Here is a 21,205-nt window from a genome sequence, read left to right on the forward strand (position 1 = left end):
TACTTCGTGAGTATTTACAATAAAAGATTATTAGAAAATGATGTTTAAATAGATAATGCTTCCTCAGATTGACGAAGGAAAACCCGCTAATCGTTGAAACATGACGTAGCAGTTTGTTAGCCAACTCACCTGATGACTGCTCGGCATATTACTGCAGATAGGATCCAGAGATGACTCCAGACAGTACAGAACATTGGTCCGCCAAACAGCTTCACCCGGGGCTATACTGTGCCCACTTCCTGATCCCTGCATGCAAACTTTCCAACCCACACGCACGGTGTCAAGTCAGACCGGACACCGGCGGCATTTCCGGTCTTATTTTTCAAAATAATTCACGACAGCCGTCTTACTTCTAAACAGCGTATTAATATTCCCATTCAAGTGAAGAAAAAAATAAAGTGAAACAAGGAAGAAAGTAATGTGCATTTCAGTGCAACAGAAATAAAGTTGAACATTGTTCAAAACAGACACACAGCATCCTATTTTGCCACACGTTCTTTTATTCTATTCAAACACATTTCCGACAACAGAATACATTGAACACGGCTTTATGTTAATCTGTATTAAACTACAAAAGCTTGTCATACAATAATCATAACCTAAGCAGGATGTATTCAAACTAGGGCTGGGCAAGTTAACGCTTTATTAATTAACGCCAACAATTATTATTATAATTATTTTATCGTGTGTTAAAGGTGGGGTAGGTAAGTTTCAGAAACCGGCTCGAGATACACTTTTTGTTATATTCCATGGAATGCTCTTAACATCCCGATAGCAATGAATATCTTAAGTGCTTTGACAAAAAATCCATAAAAAATGTTCATCTGTAGAAGCCGTAATACTGTAAAAAGTACAACCAATCCGTTTAGCCGGATTGGATGGCCTACCTGCCTGTCAGCCTTCCATCGGGGCACAAACTTATCTCGTGCCCTCATTGGTCATGTGCGCGTTCGTGTGTGTTGGAGGAGGGGCTCTATAAGGAAGTGGCAGATTTTCTCCGGTTGTGTATTTTCAAATTCTAGCGATCTCGAGCCGGTTTCTCAAACTTACCTACCCCACCTTTAACAGCTTTTTAATATTATTATGAAAGTACGTTGCTCACTGGCTCTTACTACACATATAAAGATACCAACAACAACATGAACATATTTCCCCCTAATGTAACTGTCATACACGTTTCAAAATGATGCAGAAATAACTATACTGATACCGGTTAGGAAAAACGTGTCCTTACAAGACGGCAGGCGAAAACATTTAAAATGCGTGTTTTCTAAATGGAGATCGATCAGGCTAAGCTCTCATTTTAGCTGAGTTGTAGTCTCTGCGGTTTTAATTATGACAGGGAAACTACATCAGAATGAGCAAGGACCCTGGACCCACAACTTCAGCTGTCTGTAAACGCCTACAACTTCTTCCAGCATCCACTGGCTCCTACCAGTCAATCCAAGTGGACATCTGGAGGAGCCAGTGGACATCTGGAGGAGCCAGTGGACGACTGGAGGAGCCAGTGGACTACTTGAGTCAATGGACGAGTGGGAGTCAATAGACAAACGGAGGAGACAGTGGACGACTTGAGGAGTCAGTGCACGAACAGTGGAGTCAGTGGACGAACAGAGGAGTCAGTGGACGAACAGAGGAGTCAGTGGGCGAACAGAGGAGTCAGTGGGCGAACAGAGGAGTCAGTGGGCGAACAGAGGAGTCAGTGGACGAACAGAGGAGTCAGTGGACGACTTGAGGAGTCAGTGGACGAACAGAGGAGTCAGTGGACGAACGGAGAAAGAGGATTCACATGTGACACCAAAGACCAGAGATCACCTTTACTTTAAACATGTAGGTTATGTCTTCTACTCATGAGGGCAGAAAGCTCTAAAAATGGCCCATAAAGCAATCGCTTTTTTTTATCCAATCATCGTTTCAGTATTTATTTTTTTAAATAATGGCTTTTTATACTGACATTACTGAAACTGTTGAGTAAAAGTATTTCTTCACCTACAGCATTTAAGAGAAAAGGTGAACAAACTGAAATCAATCTTCTGGGATCTGACATAGTGACCAACTGATCTATTCCTAAACTCAGCCTCAGCAGCATGAGTGAAGAAGACAGAGGTGTGTAGTGTAGTCCTTCTCACAGAGTTTCTCTTAATTTGATGGTCACTGCTTTCACCTCTGAGTACTCAGCCAGAGCATACTCTCCCCTGAGAGGAGAGAAACAACACATGGTGAGGGAACACACAGGGAACAAGTGAATACTCTGAAATATGAAGACAGTGATGGTTCTTACAGCTCTCGTCCATTGCCTGACATCTTATACCCTCCAAAGGGAGTCTGGACATGAAGGGCGTTATAGCAGTTTATCCTGAACAAAGATGGAGAACACAAAATGTAATAATGGCCAAAACCAAATTGTAATCACATAAAAGAAACCCTTTACCAGCAGTGAAATTAAGGCCAGTCGAAAAATGTAAAACATATAATACAAAATATAGATTTTAGATAAGTTTCTGTTAAAACGTTAAAGTTAGAGAAACAATTAACATTACATTACATGTCATTTGTTAGAATAACTGAGAAACAAAATCAATATGCATTTAATTTTAACAAAGCCGAGTATGTTTTTGCGTGACAAAAATCTCAGTTTCATTGCGTGTTTGCATCTTTGCTTTCGTATGATTGAGGCTGATCAATACATATCGGGCAGTGTGTAATGTCAATTGTAGCTTAAAGTTAGACATTACTGATGTTTGATACATGGTGCAGTTATGGCTGTGGAGGAAAATGCAGCATTTGATTTTATTCTCATGCTGATCACACGCTATTGAGTCCAATTTGCTGAGTTCTTCCCTCAGCCGTGATATTACAGACCACTTGCTGAGGGTCAGTTTTTTACGAGTGGTATTGTCAAGTGGAGTCAGTCAGCCATATTGTTTCTTAATCTCTGATTGTGTGTTCCTTTTGTGCATATTGTTTGATATGTGAATATAGATAGTAGAGAAAATTGCTAGAATGACACATTGAAAAATGTTTAGAATTTTGTATAATTTACATTACTTCACCAGATCATGCCTGCATTTTGCCCCATGATGCTGTTGGAATAAAATGTAAATGTTGTTTTATTGACAAATAAAAAAGGCAAATTAAATGGGGACTCACCAGACAGTGCCAGTCTCCAGGGCTGCAGACACAGACAGAGCTCTGTCTATGCTGGCTGTGAACACTGCGGACACCAGGCCATACCGGGAGCTGTTGGCCCGCTCTATGGCCTCCTGCTGGCTCTTAAAACTGAAGATGCACTGCACTGGACCAAAGATCTGAGAGGACAAACATATCAATTGAGACCAGTCAAATATCCCAGTGTGAAATTAAATGCTTTTGTTTCCTGTCCTTTGTTTGACATTCACATTGAATAAAACATACATGTGTAATTAAAATATATATAATAGCTGGACTTATATATAGAAGAATAATTTTGATTTTAAAACAATTGTTATTTACATTTGTTTTAACTATCCACACACCCTGCAAAAGAGTTTGAAAAAACCCTAATACATTACAATTTCAAATAAATAAATAACCAGATTTTACCACGACCAAAATAAATATAATTTCAAACATCACCCATTTAAAAACATCCTCTTTTACACACTTTAAAAACAAAGACTACACCTCGTTCTTAAAATGTCAATATTAGAGAGTCATTCTCCCCCAGCGAGCACAGAACCTGCCCCACAGCCCACACATCCAGAACCCCCTGCAGATGATTGATCAGCGTGTAGTACGCATGCTCCACCCTCAGACGCGCTGCCACCAGCCCCCTCAGACAGAGCACTGCATCCGTCCATCCCACTCCAGCAAGTTGGTTCTTCCTACTTTTCCAGATCGCTAATTTTGCATTAGCATTAGCAATCAAGAAATCCATCAATAGTAGGGTTTCCCTCTTTTTCAGGATGTATTTGGGCCATGGACAAAAAGTGGTATGGAGAAAACCTCCCCAACACTTCCACCCACTCCTGTAAAAAAAAATGTAGACCAGCCAATCGGGGGCAGGACACGAATAAATGCTCCAATGTTTCTGCCATAAAACAGAACGGACAGCCCCCCCTTGTGCCTGGGTCAAAATGAGCTCTGTATTTATTAGTGGCTATTGCTCCATGTATAATTCTCCATTGGATATCAGCCATCCGTTTCTCAACCGGAGCTTTATACAGGATCCGCCAGCTGCCTTGAGGGGAAAAGCCCAAACCAAACCCATCCGTCCACCTCCACTCTCTGACGCCTGCGAGAGAACTGAGGTTTAGCACCTTCACACAGCTAAGATATAGTTGCTTTCCATTGCCGGCGCTGAACTTTCTAGGTGTTAGAGTCCCCAGTGATAGCAGGAGACCATCCTCCTCTCTCCATTCCCCCACCGCAGACCCACATTCAAGGCAGGAAAGACATACTCATGTCCTTTCTCCACTGGTCAAGCCAGATCTGCATTTAGAGCAAAAGTCCGGGGGGATGGCGACAGCGACTGCCACAACTCATCCACCAAGTTCTCCAGAACTCGGGTTGATCGAATGCCCGTCACCTCAGCCAGTTTTTCCGTGGAGATCCCCGTCAAATGGCCAAGTTTTACCACTCCCGCTTCAATGAACGCGTTTTTTAGGGTGGCTGAAGAGAAAAGGGTTCCAGAAAGAAAACCAGTGTCAAACAGTGGCTCCTCAAACAGCCACATCCCAGGCCGGGGGTCGGGTGGTCTGGTAAAACTCAGCAGTAAAAAGGTGCAAGTCCAGTTATCTTGTACGCAGGGGCCTTCAGCAGAAACAGGTGTTTATCAAAACCAAAGCCCCCTGCCCTCCAAAGCAACAGCCGGGCCATAGCCAGCCAGCAGGGAGAGGCACCATACAGCAGCCGATGAGCTGCCTGCAGTCTAAAAGCAGCAGTCCTCGCAGTAATGTCCACAAGGCCCTGCCACCCCTCCGCCACAGGTAGGCACAGGACCGGTGGTGGGGTTAACACCTGGAGTCTGTGCCACAGAGACGAGGCAACCAGATTATTTGCTAGAAGAACTCTTCCCCTGTAGGACAGCTGGGGTAGCAGCCGTCTCCATTTAGCAAATGTTGCTTGCTGTCAGGTTTGGGAAAAATAGGACCCAAGAGCAGTTAAAAAATACAAAAAGGTTTGTTAACAAAAAGCGAGCTTCATTATAAAAAGCCGAAGGCATGAAAAAACAAGAAACTAATTAACAGAAACAAAACCGGGGAGCACGACAGACAGGAACAAACTTACAGACGGGAACAGGCAGGAGACATGGACAAGCATAGACGACAGGTAGCAGGGACATGAAATGACGACGAACAGACATGGAGCACAGGGGAAGACAAGACTAAATACACAGAAGGGTAATCACAGGACAAGACACAGCTGGGCAGGGGAGGCAGAAACACAAGGGCAACAGGTGAACACAATCAGACACACCAGGGAAACTCACGACAGGAAGGCAAACACAGGAAGTAGGACCAGACACAAGAAGGAAAACATTTCAAAATAAGGTGAAAAATGAAAACAACAATCCAAAACCATGACATAAGCCCCCCCTCAACGGACGGATTCCAGACGTCCCAACTAACGTCCAAAACCTCTAGAAGGGTGGGTGGAGGGGGTCTGGAGGACGGGTTTGGGCTGACAGCCCAGGGGCACGGCAGAGGACCAGGAAAGGGTCTCGGGCGGATGGCGCCGGGGCAGGGCAGAGTTCATGGAGGGGGTCTCGGGCGGACGGCCCGGGGGCAAGGCAGAGTTTGAGGAGGGGGTCTCGGGCGGACGACCCGAGGGCAAGGCAGAGTTTCAAGAAGGGGCGAAGGCCACAGCGGGCAAACTCAGGGGCCGGGCAGGAGGGCGAAGGCAGCGGCTGGGAAAGTCAGGGGGGCCGGGCTCGAGGGTGAAGGCATCGCTGGGAAAGTCAGGGGGCCGGGCTCGAGGGCGAAGGCCGCGGCACTCAGGGGGCCGGGCTCGAGAGCGAAGGCCGCGGCTGGGGAACTCAGGGGGCCGGGCTCGAGGGTGAAGGCAGCGGCTGGGAAAGTCAGGGGGCCGGGATCGAGGGCAAAGACATCGGCTGGGAAAGTCAGGGGGCCAGGCTCGAGGGCGAAGGCCGCAGCACTCAGGGGGCCGGGCTCGAGAGCGAAGGCCGCGGCTGGGGAACTCAGGGGACCGGGCACAAGGACGGGCAAGAAGGCGGCGACGGGACAGCTCCGGAGGACGGGCAGGAAGGCAGCGCCGGGACAGTTCCGGAGGACAGGCAGGAAGGCAGTGCCGGGACAGCTCTGGAGGACGGGCAGGAAGACGGCGTAGGCCACGATAGGGCCTCTCCGGGGTCAGCTGGATCACTGGAGCAGGAGCACAGGAATCAGGAGCACTGGGAGCTGGGGATGGCGGTACAGGAAGCCGGTGTTGGCGGGACTCCCCGGCGGTTCAGGATCTGGTGCAGCGGGACCTCTGACTGAACAGGATTCGGAGCTGGCTGGACCTCCGACGGAACAGGTGTTGGCGGGACCCCCGGCGGGACAGGTGTCAGCGGGACCCCCAACAGGTCAGGGTACGGAGTTGGCAGGACTCCCAGCGGAACCCCCAACGGAACAGGACACAGAGTTGGCAGGACATGATGCACTACAAGACCATGGAAAAAGAGTTTGGTAACGAAATAACCGAGGACATCTGGGACAAGTTCTGAAATATGTGAATATCTGTCCCCTTAATGTCAGACACATGCTTAATACAGTTTAAAATGCTACATATGTTCCATAACTCTAAGGTAAAACTTCATTAAAAAAAAGTCAGAAGTATCACCAAGAGAAATTGAACATGCAGAAGCAGACTTAATTCCTCAGTGCTGGTGAACTGGGCACATCTGACACCTGTTTAAGTACTTCGACATGCGCAAGCTTCATGTTCTATCGTCTCCTGTCTGCACGGGGAGCTTTATTTATTTATTGTTTTAATTTGTTTATATTATATAATTATACATCTTTTATTATGCTCATTTGTTTTTTCCCATTGTGACTATGTATGTTAGTATTCCTGTCATATCATGTTATGTCCTTTTTGTGCTGTTCTGTATGTCCTTCTATGTTGTCAAAAGAGAAGCATGATATCCACCCACAGAAATCTGTACCATCGATACGATAATACTTTATTGGTCAGATCAAGTCTGAAATTGACTTGCCATCACAGCAGCTCCTTGTGTAACATCAAATAGACAATATCAAGACACAATACATGAAAAACAAACATCAAACATTTAACATAACGGCACAATCAGTGAGAGAAAACATTTGCAATCACCCTTTAGCTCTGTATTTACTGTGAGAGATACATGTATGCTTCTGCTTAATACAAATATCTGAAACTAAACACGTACTCTTCCTTGGCAATTCGCATGTGGTCTTTGACCTCAGAGAAGATGGTGGGTGAATGAAGAGGCTGTGCTCGCCCAAAGCTGCTCCTCCATACTGCAGCTTAGCTCCCTCCTCCTTCCCACTCTTTATGAGATCCATAATCTTGTTTAAACTGCTTTCGGTCGATCTGGAGCCAGAAACAGGCAGGCAAGTACAAAGTTGAAGAGATAAGTTTTGACATCAGGGGGAATTTCCTTTGTTTGCGTTATCAATGAAAAGGTTAGCATCAGTGTTAAAAGGTTGGGCGTTCAGCACAGGAGGTAGTGACATCACTATGTAACACTTGCGCTTCTATTGGCTAGCGCTCAAACACATTGTACGTGATTTACGTGATTAAGGGGGCGGGACATCTCTAAGCAGCTGACCAATTACAACAGAGTCTGCCAGCTAAGTGGTTCCCTACCTGGGGGGGGCGCTGTGCTATTGCAGGGGGGGGGGTGTGAAGCTTGGGAAGAAAGTTGTTAAACAGGACTGTAGTGGAACAGAATTACAAAGAAGCAAAAGTGGAAATACTTAAGTACCTCAAACAAGTACAGTACTTGAGTAAATCTACAGTTACACTGCAGCTATGTGTTGTGTGCTAGCAGCCCATAATCCACACTATACATGAAATAAATCAATGTTAATTCTGTTTCCAATTTGTTTAGTTTATCTTACACAGGCCGCCCTCTATTGGACCTCTATGGGTACTACCTCTTTACCATACTATGCGAGCATTCACCTACTGAGATATCTATAAACGTAGCCGGCCCCTCGGGCGGGCCTACCTGAATGTGTGCGCAAGCCCACCGTGTATAAGGGCGGCCACGCCTCCTGGCTGTCATCCTTTTCTCTCTAGCGAGCGAGCAACAACTGAAGCAGAGAAAGAAAACGTTGATTGATTGAAAGAAAGAAGAAAGGAGTTATCATACTTTCATGGAGTCGCCACCTCTCTGAGACCCGGGCCTGTCCCTTCGTGCCCTGGCTTAATAGCGGGCGCCGATCCCCCACCGACCTCTGCTTCGAAGTGTTTGGGGGGCCAGGATATGGCCGAAGCGGTGCCATTCCACGTTCGCCATAACACTGTCCACACTCGCTGCCCCGCTGTAAACTCCAGTAAAGGAGCCAGCAGGTGGGCGCGCGCACGTGAGTGGAATAAACGGCAGAAAGTGCTGTCAAAAGCACTGTGCGGGTTCAAGAGACGATATTGCCCGGCGTGCTGTTGTCAGAAAACACACCTTGCCTGTATAATAGCTCCGATTAATGCATTTCACCTTGAATGTGAAACACAGAAGACCTCCGCAAACCCTCCGCAGGTGGGTTACATATAGTAACCTAGTTCTAGAGTGATGTGTGGTGAAAAATGCATTTAGTAAAAACGATTGCATTTATCCCAGGGTAAGAGTCTCTCTCTCCACAATTCACATTTCCCCAGAATATCCGTTTCAAAAGAGACGGCATTATGACAGAGAGCCTTGACAGAGTGCATCAAGGACCTCTGTAGAAATTGGCCTTTCTGTGTCAGCCCCCCATGGGCCAAACTTCCTTTTATGAAGGTTTGGCGACAAAATTGCTCCAAAGCACAGACAGTATTTGCGTTTTGCCTTCCAGGGGGTAGCCTACGAGTACAACAGACTACCGTTTGGCTACTCCCTATCCCCACGCATGTTCAGCAAATGTGTAGCCACAGCGTTTCAGCCATTTCGAGACCATGGCATGAGGGTTTTGTAATACGACACTCATAGTCATGGCCAGGTCCAGGGAAGAGGCAAACACAGCCCAATTGATCCAAGTGGATTGCGGTCAATTGGAAGAAGAGCAGTCCCATACCTCACCAGCAGTGGGGTATCTGGGGATTTGTGCTCGATGCAGGCAGACTACGTGCCACCCTGTCAGAGAGCAGACAGGCATCCCTGCTTCAGGGCAGTTTGCAGACTGCGACAGGGGGGCAACGGTGACAGCCTTGATCCTCATGCAGACTCTGGGTCTCATGGCGGCTGCTTCACCTCGTGGTACCGCTGGGTTACTTACTCGCTTGCAGAGGTGGTTTTCCCGGCCTTCGTTTATATCCCAGAGGCACAAGAACGACGTCTGGTGACCAACCTCCGATACTGGGGGTCCCCCAAAGCATCTGTGGAGGGGAACTCCACTAGGGCGGGTGAACCTCCTACGCAGGGCTGTCCCTCCCTACAGGCCGATCATGCAGACTGCGTGGGGCCTCACCTTCGGGGGTGCCTCAACTGAGCCGAAAATGCGGCGCACCTATGCGGCGCAATTAGTGTGGCGCGGCACGGTTTCGCCGCTACGGAGGCTCCACTAGCACCCCGCTCGTGAAACAGAGGGCCTCATCATATAACTTTGCGTGGGCCGCAATGTTGCCAGGGACGTCCCTGCTCCTACGTCACGGTATTCAAGATGTATCTGTGACAGGATGGGGGGTACCTGCCTAGAGAGAGCTATAGGTGGTGGCTGGCCTCTGACAGCAACTCGGCACATCAACCTTCTAGAGCTACGGGCAGTAGTACTGCTCCTACAGCACTGCAAACCCTTTTCTACAGGGCAAACATGTGCTGGTGAGGAGCGACAAACGCACCACAGTGGCTTACATCAAGGTTCAAGGTTCTTTATTGTCAAACTAACATAGCTACAGAGTAATTATGTTGTTGAAAATCTTAGGTCACAGGCTTCTCCAACAACAATAATACAGAAAAGCAGACAATTGTAAAACAATATTAAAGTATATTATATTAAAAGTAATACAAAAAAGAAAAATAGTTTTAAAAAAGTAAGAAGTGGAATAGTGCAATACGAGTCTATATACAAGTTGTTGGAATGATGTATTAGATAATAGATAAACAATTACTAAGTAGCAGATGAATGTTATGAAATTGTTTCATCAGCAGTTCAGTTGTTTAACAGTCTTATTGCCTTCAGGATGAAACTGTCTCTGAATCTGGTTGTTTTTGTCCGGATGCTGCGGTAACGCCTGCCAGACGGCAGCAGACTGAACAGTTTTGTGGCTGGAGTGATGGGGGTCTTTATAATCCTGAGGGATTTCTTCCTGAGCCGCTGGGAGTGCATGTCCTCCATGGATGGCAGCTCCGTCCTGGTGATGTTCTCTGCAGTTTTCACCACCCTCTGTAAAGCCTTACGATTAAGGGCGGTGGCAGCTGCCGTACCAGGCCATGATGCAGCCAGTCAGGATCCTCTCTATGGTGCACCTGTAGAAGGTCAGGATCCTCTCTATGGAGCACCTGTAGAAGGTCAGGATCCTCTCTATGGAGCACCTGTAGAAGGTCAGGATGCTCTCTATGGAGCACCTGTAGAAGGTCAGGATCCTCTCTATGGAGCACCTGTAGAAGGTCAGGATCCTCTCTATGGTGCACCTGTAGAAGGTCAGGATGCTGTCTATGGTGCACCTGTAGAAGTTGCAGAGTATCCTGGAATCCATTTTGAACCTCCTCAGCCTGCGGAGGAAGAAGAGCCGCTGTCAAGCTTTCTTGGTGATGGTAGTGGTGTGAAGAGTCCATGTCAGGTCCTCAGTCATGTGTCGTCGGCAAACTTCACGATGGTGTTGGAGCTGTGTGTGGTCACGCAGTCGTGAGTGAACAGGGAGTAGAGGAGAGGGCTGAGCACGCAGCCTTGAGGGGCACCGGTGTTGAGGATCAGGGTGGAGGATGTGATGTTTCCCACCCATACTGCCTGGGGTCTGCCCGTCAGAAAGTTCAGGATCCAGTCACAGAGGGCGCTGTTGAGCCTGAGGTCTCTGAGCTTGATGACCAGCTTGGAGGGCACAATGGTGTTGAATGCTGAATTGTAATCAATGAACAGCATTCTCACACATGTGTTCCTCTGGTCCAGGTGTGAGAGGGCATTGTGGATGGTCTGGACCTGTTTGCTCTGTAGGCAAACTGCAGGGGGTCCAGAGAGTCAGGGAGGGAGGAGGGTGATGAAGGTTTTGACTAACCGCTCAAAGCACTTCATAATGATGGATGTGAGTGCTACTGGGCAGTAGTCATTGAGGCTGGTGATTATTGTTTTTTTGGGGACAGGAACGATCAACATCAACAGGCAGGACGGAGTCAGCTCCGCTGCCTTGTTTAGCACAGCAGAGAACCTGTGGCTGTGGGCCTCAGAGAATGTTTTTATCTCTGAAGGCCCCCCACATTCCAGGACTGGAGAACAGGGCGGCCGGCCTCATGTCAAGAGGCGGGCCCCTGCCAGACAAATGGTGGTTCTCTCTGGCTCAGCAGGACAAACCACCCTTGGGAGTGGACACGTTTGCACATGAGCCATGGCCGAGATAGCTGCCTTTCCACCGCCGGGGAGGGGGAGATGAGAACGTCTGTCAGTCATCCTAGTGGCCCCAGGTCGCCGCTTGGTACGCAGAGGTGACACAGATGATGGTGGGCTAGCCTTGCACAGTTCCCCAGGTCTGGGGGGGCGTTTGTCTCAGGAAACAGGTGCAATAGGGGCGTTACCCACACTATTTACAGATACTGGTGGACAGTGGGCTGGCTCATTCCACAATTGAAGTGTATGCAGCAGCCATTTTGTCCTGCCATGAGAGATTTGACAGCAGGTCAGCCTTCAGTCAGCCGCTTATGACGCGGTTTTTGCAGGGGGTCAGGAGACAGCGCCCAGTGGTGCATGCCTCCTCCCCGCAATGGGATCAATTGATGCTCGAGGCTCTGGTCACAGAATCATTTGAGCCTCTGGAGCTCTCCCCACTGTCATTGAAAACAGCTTTGCTGCTTGCCCTGACTTCGGCCAGGGAAGTGTCCGAGCTGGAAACTCTGTCGGTGCACCCAAGTTGCCTTTTGATCCGGGGTGACCGTGGCGGGGCGACACTCAGACCGAACCCCTCCTTTGTTCCCAAGAACCTAAGGAGTTTGTTCAGGTCGAGGGCTATACAGTTAAACGGCTTTATTCTTCCACCCCATATTGGAGACCGGGAGGCTAAATTGCACCTCCTCTGCCCAGTGCGTGCGCTGGCATGTTATGTAGGGCGCACAACTTCCATTAGGCGCACTGAACAGCTGTTTGTGTGTTTTGGGATGGTGTGGCCGGTAAAGCTCTGTCCAAGAAGCACCTGACAGGATGGCTCTGCGAGTGCATTTCACATGCCTATGGACAGGCGGGAAGAGCCTTCCCCACTGGGGTCCATGCACACTGTACACGTGGTATGGCTGTATCAACAGCCTTGTTCAACGGCGTGAGTGTGGAGGGCATATGGTTTTATTTTTTGGACTTTTCCACGGTCAACCCTAGTTATATAAGCACAGGCGGAGCCCTCTACTTGGGGCCCTGTCTGTCCTATGCCGCTCGCTGAAGAGGGTGTAGGATGACAGTCAGGAGGCGTGGCATGGCGTGGTGGGCTTGCACACGCATTCAGGTAGGCCCGCCCCGAGGGGCCGGCTACATTTATAGATATCTCAGTAGGTGAATGCTTGCATAGTATGGTTAAGAAGTAGTACCCATAGAGTCCAGTAGAGGGCTCCGCCTGTGCAAGCACTTTTGTTCATGTTCAATCCATAATAAAATATAAAATTATAGTTGGATCTTTTTGTCTTGTTGTTATTAGCAGAGAAAATGTAATGTTTGTACAACAATATACAATTAATTCGACCAATCTTGGTGGGAACCGGGTTAGGGAGGGCTCGAAAATATTTCCAATTACCCAAGGGGGGCCTCACTGAAAAAGGTTGGGAACCACTGAGCTAACCAATCAGAGCAGACTGGGCTCTGGTTTCAGACAGAGGGTGAAAAGAGGTGCTGCAGCACAGGCAGTATGAGAGAAATAAAGAGCTTTTTGAACATTAAAGTATGGAGACATGTCACAGTAGAGCCACAAAATACTGATATGAACCTGCAACTTAGCATAACATGGCCCCTTTAAGAGGCAATAATATGTCAATGTCATGTTCAAAACTTGCTTAAAAAAACTGTTGCAAGTAAGGATGTTGCTTGTTAACTCAAGGTTTGCTGTGAGTTCTACCTGTGGCCCGTGTGATGTATGGGGGTCCAGCGGGTCTCCTATGACAATCTTCTTGGCGTTTTCTACGCTGCGATGCACAAATTCCTCATAAATACTCTCTTCCACAAAGACACGTGATGCAGCTGTGCAGCACTGACCCTGGTTATATAAAGCTCCTTTCTGGGTTTCCTCCACAGCCAGCTTCACTACACACACACACACACACACACACACACACACACACACACACACACACACACACACACACACACCACACACACACACACACACACACACATCACACACACACACACACACACACACACACACACACACACACACACACACACACACACACACACACACACACACACCACACACACACACACACACACACACACACACACACACACACACACACACACACACACACACACACACACACACATTTACAAAAAGGACAAGAGCAATAAAGAACAACCATTTTGACGTCACTCCAACATTCTTAAGAATACATTGAGACCTTCTCTACTCTGGGAAGTATCATCAGTCTGGGAGGGTGTTATATTCTTAAAGTAGACAATTTCTTAGACAATTTGTCTTCTTTTGACACAAGAGGAACATGTCTTGGGGAAAAACCCCAGGTATTAAGCTCTAACTAGCTTTCTAACTGTCACACCTGTCATTGCTCATAGTACACTATTAAACTAAAACCTAATTAAATCTCTAGACAAAAATACTGAAGAAATGACCTCAATGATATCTACAGCATGGCCTTAAAAAAAATGTAGTGTTTATGTGCAGATTTGGATTCAACATTTCACTGAATGAGAAAAACATAATGCTGGTTGCTTTACAATATATGTACATGTAGGATGCTTCAAGCAGATTGGTAGGAACAAGAATAAATACAGGACTGTTATCAGCTGCTGTTTAGAGGGTATGACAGTGCTTATCAGTCAACTAACAAGTGATCAGGCCAATGTATCATATTACACATGAGTGGCTGTATTGTACCGGATCTCTGCAGCCCCCTGAGCTACAGAAAATGTATTTGATAGTGAGAATGTCGCTGAGAATGTCAACTTACAGTTGTCTGATGAGAGCAATGGCACAAAAAAGGTTAATTGTACATATGAAAGATGAGCCATGACAGGCCTCATATTTCAATATTTCAGAGTAGTGATGTGGTAAAACCCCTGAGGTTGCAAAGGTGTGACTCCAGTGCCTCCAGTGCATGCTGAAACATGTTCATGTTGCATTTGATTCATCATTTTACTATTATGTATATTAGTTTTGTTTACTTACAGTCACAGTCAGCAAACACAATGCATGGGTTCTTCCCCCCCAGCTCCAGAGTCACTCTCTTCAGATTGCTTTTGGCAGATGCTTGTTTGATCAGCTGGCCAACCTGCATAACCATACACACAAACATATCCTAATGCATCATGGGTAGTACATCTACACAGTAGCAGCACAAAAGAGAGTATTCAGATGTTAGTGAACTTAAAGTGGACCTATCATGCTATATTTGAACAATATATTGTAGGGCCATACCTATATAAAGTATATAAATATAGTTTTTTTTTCAAAATACCAAACAGATCCTGCATTTTAGCCATGCTTCATTTCGCTCTATTTGCTCTTTCCAGCGCTGTTTTTGCAGGGGGCTGATTCTGTGAGCTGCAGCTGACCACGCCCCCTGCAGGAGAGGGGAGCGTGCTTTGAGATCAGCTGCTGTCAGAAGAGGGGAAGCAAAAGAGATCTCCGTCCTCCGTGTTTTATTCTTATATGATTATATAGAGTCATTATTCATTTGTTTTAAAGCTCAATAAATAACAAAGAAGACCTTTGACTGGCACTTTTCTAATTTTGTCCGGAAGATTTAAACTTTAATGGACATGTTGACCGAACATGAAACTCTGTCGCACGGTCCCCTCGTTCCTTGGAAGAGGCGGAGAGGTGGGTGTTTGTCATCTGCTGGTGGACTAACCGGAGAGAATTACAGCGCTTGCCTCGACGGGGAGCGATTGCATTGAATTAAAGCAGCAGGAGGCGCAAACTCTTGCCTCAGGGAGGGAGAAAAAGTACCACAGAAGAGAATAAACAGAAGGGCAACCATGGCAACCATGCGCGGGAAGTCTTCTTCGCTGCTTTTGTGGCAGACTACAGCGCCACTTACAGGCCTGGCATATGTACTACAGCGTCTCCAGCGCTTTCGAGCGACAATGGCCGGCTGTGGCCCAACCTCTCATTCCCCTGATAGGTGGAGAATTGACCATATAGGCGGAGCTCCTCGTTCCTGACGTCAGAGAATTTTCAAATCTGTATCAGTCTGTATCAGATCCGTTGCAGCCACGTTTTCAGAGATTTGGGTATGGAGAAAAAGAGAGAGGGTTGTGAGTTCCCTGGAACACCGGGGACACATATTCATGTATAAATAAGATTTTGCATGGTAGGTTTTGCATGATAGGTCCTCTTTAAGCAATTCATGCTACTAAAAGCTATTTAAGATGGATATTTAGGAATTCTAATAGTCATTGCATTAGAAAAATAACTTCTCAACTTTGAAATCAATCTAGGAGGAGTCTACAGTATTTTAAAGCTAACTGGATGAGGCAAGAGTTTTTTCACTTATTTTATACATTTAATTGTTGCAGTTTATTTATACAAGAAGCTTTATCTATATCTGCGAAACTCAGACTATTTCAGCTACAGAGAACTGCGGTGTCTCACCCAGATCCCAAACTTACAAGAAATACCACCAAGGACCCTTCATTTATAAGGAACACAACACACCATGAATCTAAAGTGTTAAGGATATACATTTATTTTATTAAACAAGTACTAATCAGATGTGCTGAGCTGAGTTTAATGGAACGCTTTAAACCACCTCATGCACATACAAATGTGTTATTCCTCACCGGTTTCATAATTCTCAAATCATCTTAACACGGCGCACGCACATGCACAGACACACAAAAACATACACACATACACACACACATACACACACACACACACACACACACACACACACACACACACACACACACACACACACCACACACACACACACACACACACACACACCACACACACACACACACACACACACACACACACACACACACACACACACACACACACACACACACACACACACACACACACACACTCACACACTTTGTGCCTTAGGAACTACAAAGCCAAACAAACTTGCAACACAAAATGGAAAAGGATACCATACCCCAAATTGCTTCCATTAGTGCTGCAGATAAGTGAATATACAGTCTCACGGCATTTCGTGTTATAGTCACGACATTTAATCTATTGATTCGTGTTCACCAACACGATTTCCCCCTTTTCACACAGAACGATATTAAAAGCAATGTATTTCTATTGGTAGTATGTTTTATGTTTTGGGTCTTGGAAGACCGGAAGCTGTGTGGTTCATAAAAACATGTTCTTACTCAATATCAAGCCACGATTATTATTTTTATGTTAAATCGTATAATGTCAGACTTTTTTTGCTGTCCGTGAGGAAAAGAAATGGGGCTCAGAACACTGAAATATGTATATTTTCAATCTTTTTTTCCTTCTAATTTGTTATTCTTTTCTAAATAACACACTGTTATTTACTCAACAATAACACACAATTGTCCTTGTTTTTATTTATTTGTTTGATTCTATAATATCGGGCTTTTTTGCCGTCCATCAGGAACAGAATTTCAAAATACACACCCACTGAAATTACCCAAGATCCTCAGCTATGGTTGAATTTCGGTGATTGGATGTTTTAGCCGCAAAGCACGTTGGGACATGGGGTTTATGCGATGTGAAATCCGAAAACATTAAAAAAAAAAAAAATACTACTTTATTCCGAGTGTGCTTGCTTTTCTCTTTGAAAATAACATCACATAACGGCATTGTAATACACGGTTCGGCTGCATTAAATATTACACATCTGCCTTAGTTCTTTATTTATAGAGCCCTGATGAGAAGACCTTTGGACAAACTGGAAGAAATGCCACCGAAACTGAATATGTGACGTGGATCATAAATATATCAGCAATTAAACAACATCTTCAATTTCTCTTCACACAATATGTCTCCTTGCAGTATCAATACTAATTCGGCTGACTTTTACATTTGATCTAATTCGTAGATAGATTATATTTACACCATAACGGTGCACAGCTGATCGACAGGGACTTGTAGTTTTTAAAGATATTATTGATTTACTTTGAATATAAGAATGTAAATACTGAGTTGAGAGAATAGTCAGGGGTTTTGGGTGATGGGAGACACATCTATGGATTCAGAATTTCAATAGCTTACCATTAAATGACGGATATACCTTTCTGTCCGTGATGTTTTACAAATCAGATATTAATGTGCAGAAGTAAAACATGTCAAATAATATAGCAATATCCTGTACAATTATGTGAAAACACGAATACAACTATACATCTTCAGATGTTACACATACATAAGTGTCCTACACTAATAATAAAAAGTATAATTTGTTGTGTTAACACTTTAAACTTGACAGTTTTTTAACCCGCACCGCCTATTGGTTAAACCACGTTATTGCATTTTTTTGTTGAATATGTTATATTTGATGAAAACATTTGAATATTAAGAGTACATCAAAAATAGGGGGAAAGTATAAGGTCAAAGATAGAAATATAGAATATAACATATCAAGAAGATACTGTAAGTGATCTCTACAATAAAACAGTTTAGTGCTGGATGTACAAAGATATTAATAGGAGGATGTGCAAAACAGAAAAACTAATTAACCTTTATTCAAACATTAAAGAATACTTTAGGTTAAGATCTTCTTTCAAATAAGAAAAAAGCTTTGGGGGTATCTATCTACAGTACAGATAAATATTAAGCCTGACAAAGTACTAAGTACTAATATATTGCTTTCCTGCAATGTTAACTATGTTGAAGCACTTATTTTAACTGGTATTATACATATTAATTATACTCTTAGAAGATGTATGAAGATAGTATAAGAAATGTGCAGAATACACATATATTGATAGATGTCTTCTAATGCACTGTTGAGGAACCTGCGACCCAAGTTTTTCATCATTGCATAATTACACCGTAGTTGTGTATATGATATGTCAATAAACCTTAGAAAATCTTGAAATCTTGAAAGGGATGTGCACAATAGCCATTATATCCATTCATCCATCCATCTTCTCCCGCTTATCCGTGGTCGGGTAGCGGGGGTAGCAGTCCCAGCAGAGAGCCCCACACTTTCTTTTCCCTGGCGACATCAACCAGCTCTGACTGGGGGATCCCAAGGCGCTCCCAGGCCAGCGAAGAGATATAATCCCTCCACCTGGTCCTAGGTCTACCCCTTGGTCTCTTCCCAGCTGGACGTGCCTGGAACACCTCCCTAGGGAGGCGCCCAGGTGGCATCCTAACTAGGTGCCCGAACCACCTCAACTGGCTTCTTTCGACGCGAAGGAGGAGCAGCTCAACACCGAGTCCCTCCCTGATGACCGAACTTCTCACCTTATCTCTAAGGGAGACACCAGCCACCCGGCGGAGGAAACCCATCTCGGCCGCTTGTATCCGCGATCTCGTTCTTTCGGTCATGACCCATCCTTCATGACCATAGGTGAGGGTAGGAACGAAAATGGCCCGGTAGACAGAGAGCTTTGCCTTCTGGCTCAGCTCCCTTTTCGTCACAACGGTGCGGTAAAGCGACTGCAGTACCGCTCCCGCTGCTCCGATTCTCCGGCCCATCTCCATTGTTCCCTCACTCGAGAACAAGACCCCGAGATACTTGAACTCCTTCACTTGGGGTAAGGACTCATTCCCTACTTGGAGTGGACAGTCCATCGGTTTCCTGCTGAGAACCATGGCCTCAGATTTGGAGGTGCTGATCCTCATCCCAGCCGCTTCACACTCGGTTGCGAACCGATCCAGTGAGTGCTGAAGGTCGCAGACCGATGAAGCCATTAGAACCACATCATCTGCAAAAAGCAGTGGTGCAATCCTTAGTCCACCGAACTGCAGACCCCCTCCCCCACGACTACGCCTCGAAATCCGATCCATGTATATAACAAACAGGATTGGTGATAAAGCGCAGCCCTGGCGGAGGCCAACCCTCACCGGAAATGGGTCCGACTTACTGCCGAGGACCCGGACACAGCTCTCGCTTTGGGAGTACAGAGATTGGATGGCCCTGAGTAGAGACCCCCTCACCCCATACTCCCGCAGCACCTCCCACAGTAACTCCCTGGGAACCCGGTCATACGCCTTCTCCAAGTCTACAAAACACATGTAGACCGGATAAGCGTACTCCCAGGCCCCCTCCAGGATCCTTGCGAGAGTAAAAAGCTGATCCGTCGTTCCACGACCAGGACGGAATCCGCATTGTTCCTCCTCAATCTGAGGTTCGACAATCGGCCTGACCCTCCTTTCAAGTACCTTGGAGTAAACTTTCCCGGGGAGGCTGAGTAGTGTGATGCCTCTGTAATTGGCACACACCCTCTGATCCCCCTTTTTGAAAAGGGGGACCACCACCCCGGTCTGCCACTCCTTCGGTACTGTTTCCGACTTCCACGCAACGTTGATGAGACGTGTCAACCATGACAGTCCCTCAACACCCAGAGCCTTCAGCATTTCCGGGCGGATCTCATCCACCCCCGGGGCTTTGCCACTGTGGAGTTGTTTGACGACCTCAGTGACCTCCCCCCGGGAGATTGGTGTTGATCCCCCGTCATACTCCAGCTCTGCCTCTAACATAGAGGGCGGAGTTGTCGGGTTCAGGAGTTTCTCAAAGTGTTCCTTCCAACGCCCCAACACTCCATCAGTTGAGGTCAACAACATCCCATCCTTACTGTACACAGCTTGGATGGTTCCCTGCTTCCCCCTCCTGAGGTGTCGGACAGTTTTCCAGAACAACTTTGGTGCCGCCCGAAAGTCCTCCATGTCTTCTCCAAACTTCTCCCACGGATGAGGCTGCTGCCCTTCGGGCCTGTCGGTACCTTGCAACTGCCTCGGGAGTCCCCCAGGATAACAAATCCCTGAAGGCCTCCTTCTTCAGTCAGACGGCTTCCCTGACCACCGGTGTCCACCAGGAGGTTCGAGGGTTACCGCCCCTTGAGGCACCTAGGACCTTGAGACCACAGCTCCCCGCCGCGGCTTCGGCAATAGAGGCTTTGAACACCGACCACTCTGGTTCAATGTCCCCAACCTCCACAGGAATGCCCAAAAAGCTCCGCCGGAGGTGTGAGTTGAAGGCCTCCTGAACTTGGGCCTCCTCCAGACGTTCCTAGTTCACCCGAACTACACGTTTGGGCTTACCAGGTCTATCCAGAGGCTTCCCCCGCCACTCGACCCAACTCACCACCAGATGGTGATCAGTTGACAACTCCGCCCCTCTCTTTACCCGAGTGTCCAAAACATACGGCCTCAGGTCCGATGATACGATAACGAAATCGATCATGGACCTTCTGCCTAGGGTGCTCTGGTACCACGTACACTTATTAGCATCCTTATGTTCGAACATGGTGTTTGTTATGGCCAATCCATGACTAGCACAGAAGTCCAGTAACAAACCACCACTCCGGTTCAGATCAGGGGGGCCGTTCCTCCCAATCACGCCCCTCCAAGTGTCTCCATCATTGCCCACATGTGCGTTGAAGTCTCCCAGCAAGACTAAGGAGTCCCCTTCAGGATCCCCATACAGGACTCTTTCCAGGGTCTCCAAGAAGGCCGAATACTCTGAACTGCTGTTGGGTGCATAAGCACACACAACAGTCAGAGTTTTCCCCCCCATAACCCG

At 46.6% G+C, this 21,205-nt stretch overlaps 2 protein-coding genes across 2 annotated transcripts in view; both read right to left on the minus strand.

Annotated features, from left to right (window-relative positions):
* Positions 1-274, minus strand: part of lrrk1 (leucine-rich repeat kinase 1) — a 112,996-nt gene extending 112,722 nt beyond the window's left edge. Inside the window, 1 exon segment of the mRNA XM_034104359.1 lies at positions 130-274. The gene's annotated coding sequence lies outside the window, so the exon portion shown is untranslated.
* A 203-nt stretch (positions 275-477) lies between these two features.
* aldh1a3 (aldehyde dehydrogenase 1 family, member A3) overlaps positions 478-21,205 on the minus strand; it is a 51,973-nt gene continuing 31,245 nt past the window's right edge. Inside the window, 8 exon segments of the mRNA XM_034079829.2 lie at positions 478-2,195; positions 2,282-2,356; positions 3,151-3,308; positions 7,390-7,445; positions 7,448-7,538; positions 7,540-7,557; positions 13,408-13,592; positions 14,695-14,797. Of these exon segments, the coding sequence (XP_033935720.1) occupies positions 2,126-2,195; positions 2,282-2,356; positions 3,151-3,308; positions 7,390-7,445; positions 7,448-7,538; positions 7,540-7,557; positions 13,408-13,592; positions 14,695-14,797 (756 nt within the window). The 3' untranslated portion in view covers positions 478-2,125.

This window comes from Pseudochaenichthys georgianus, chromosome 3, assembly GCF_902827115.2.
Source record: "Pseudochaenichthys georgianus chromosome 3, fPseGeo1.2, whole genome shotgun sequence".
In the NCBI taxonomy this organism is placed as follows: domain Eukaryota; kingdom Metazoa; phylum Chordata; class Actinopteri; order Perciformes; family Channichthyidae; genus Pseudochaenichthys; species Pseudochaenichthys georgianus.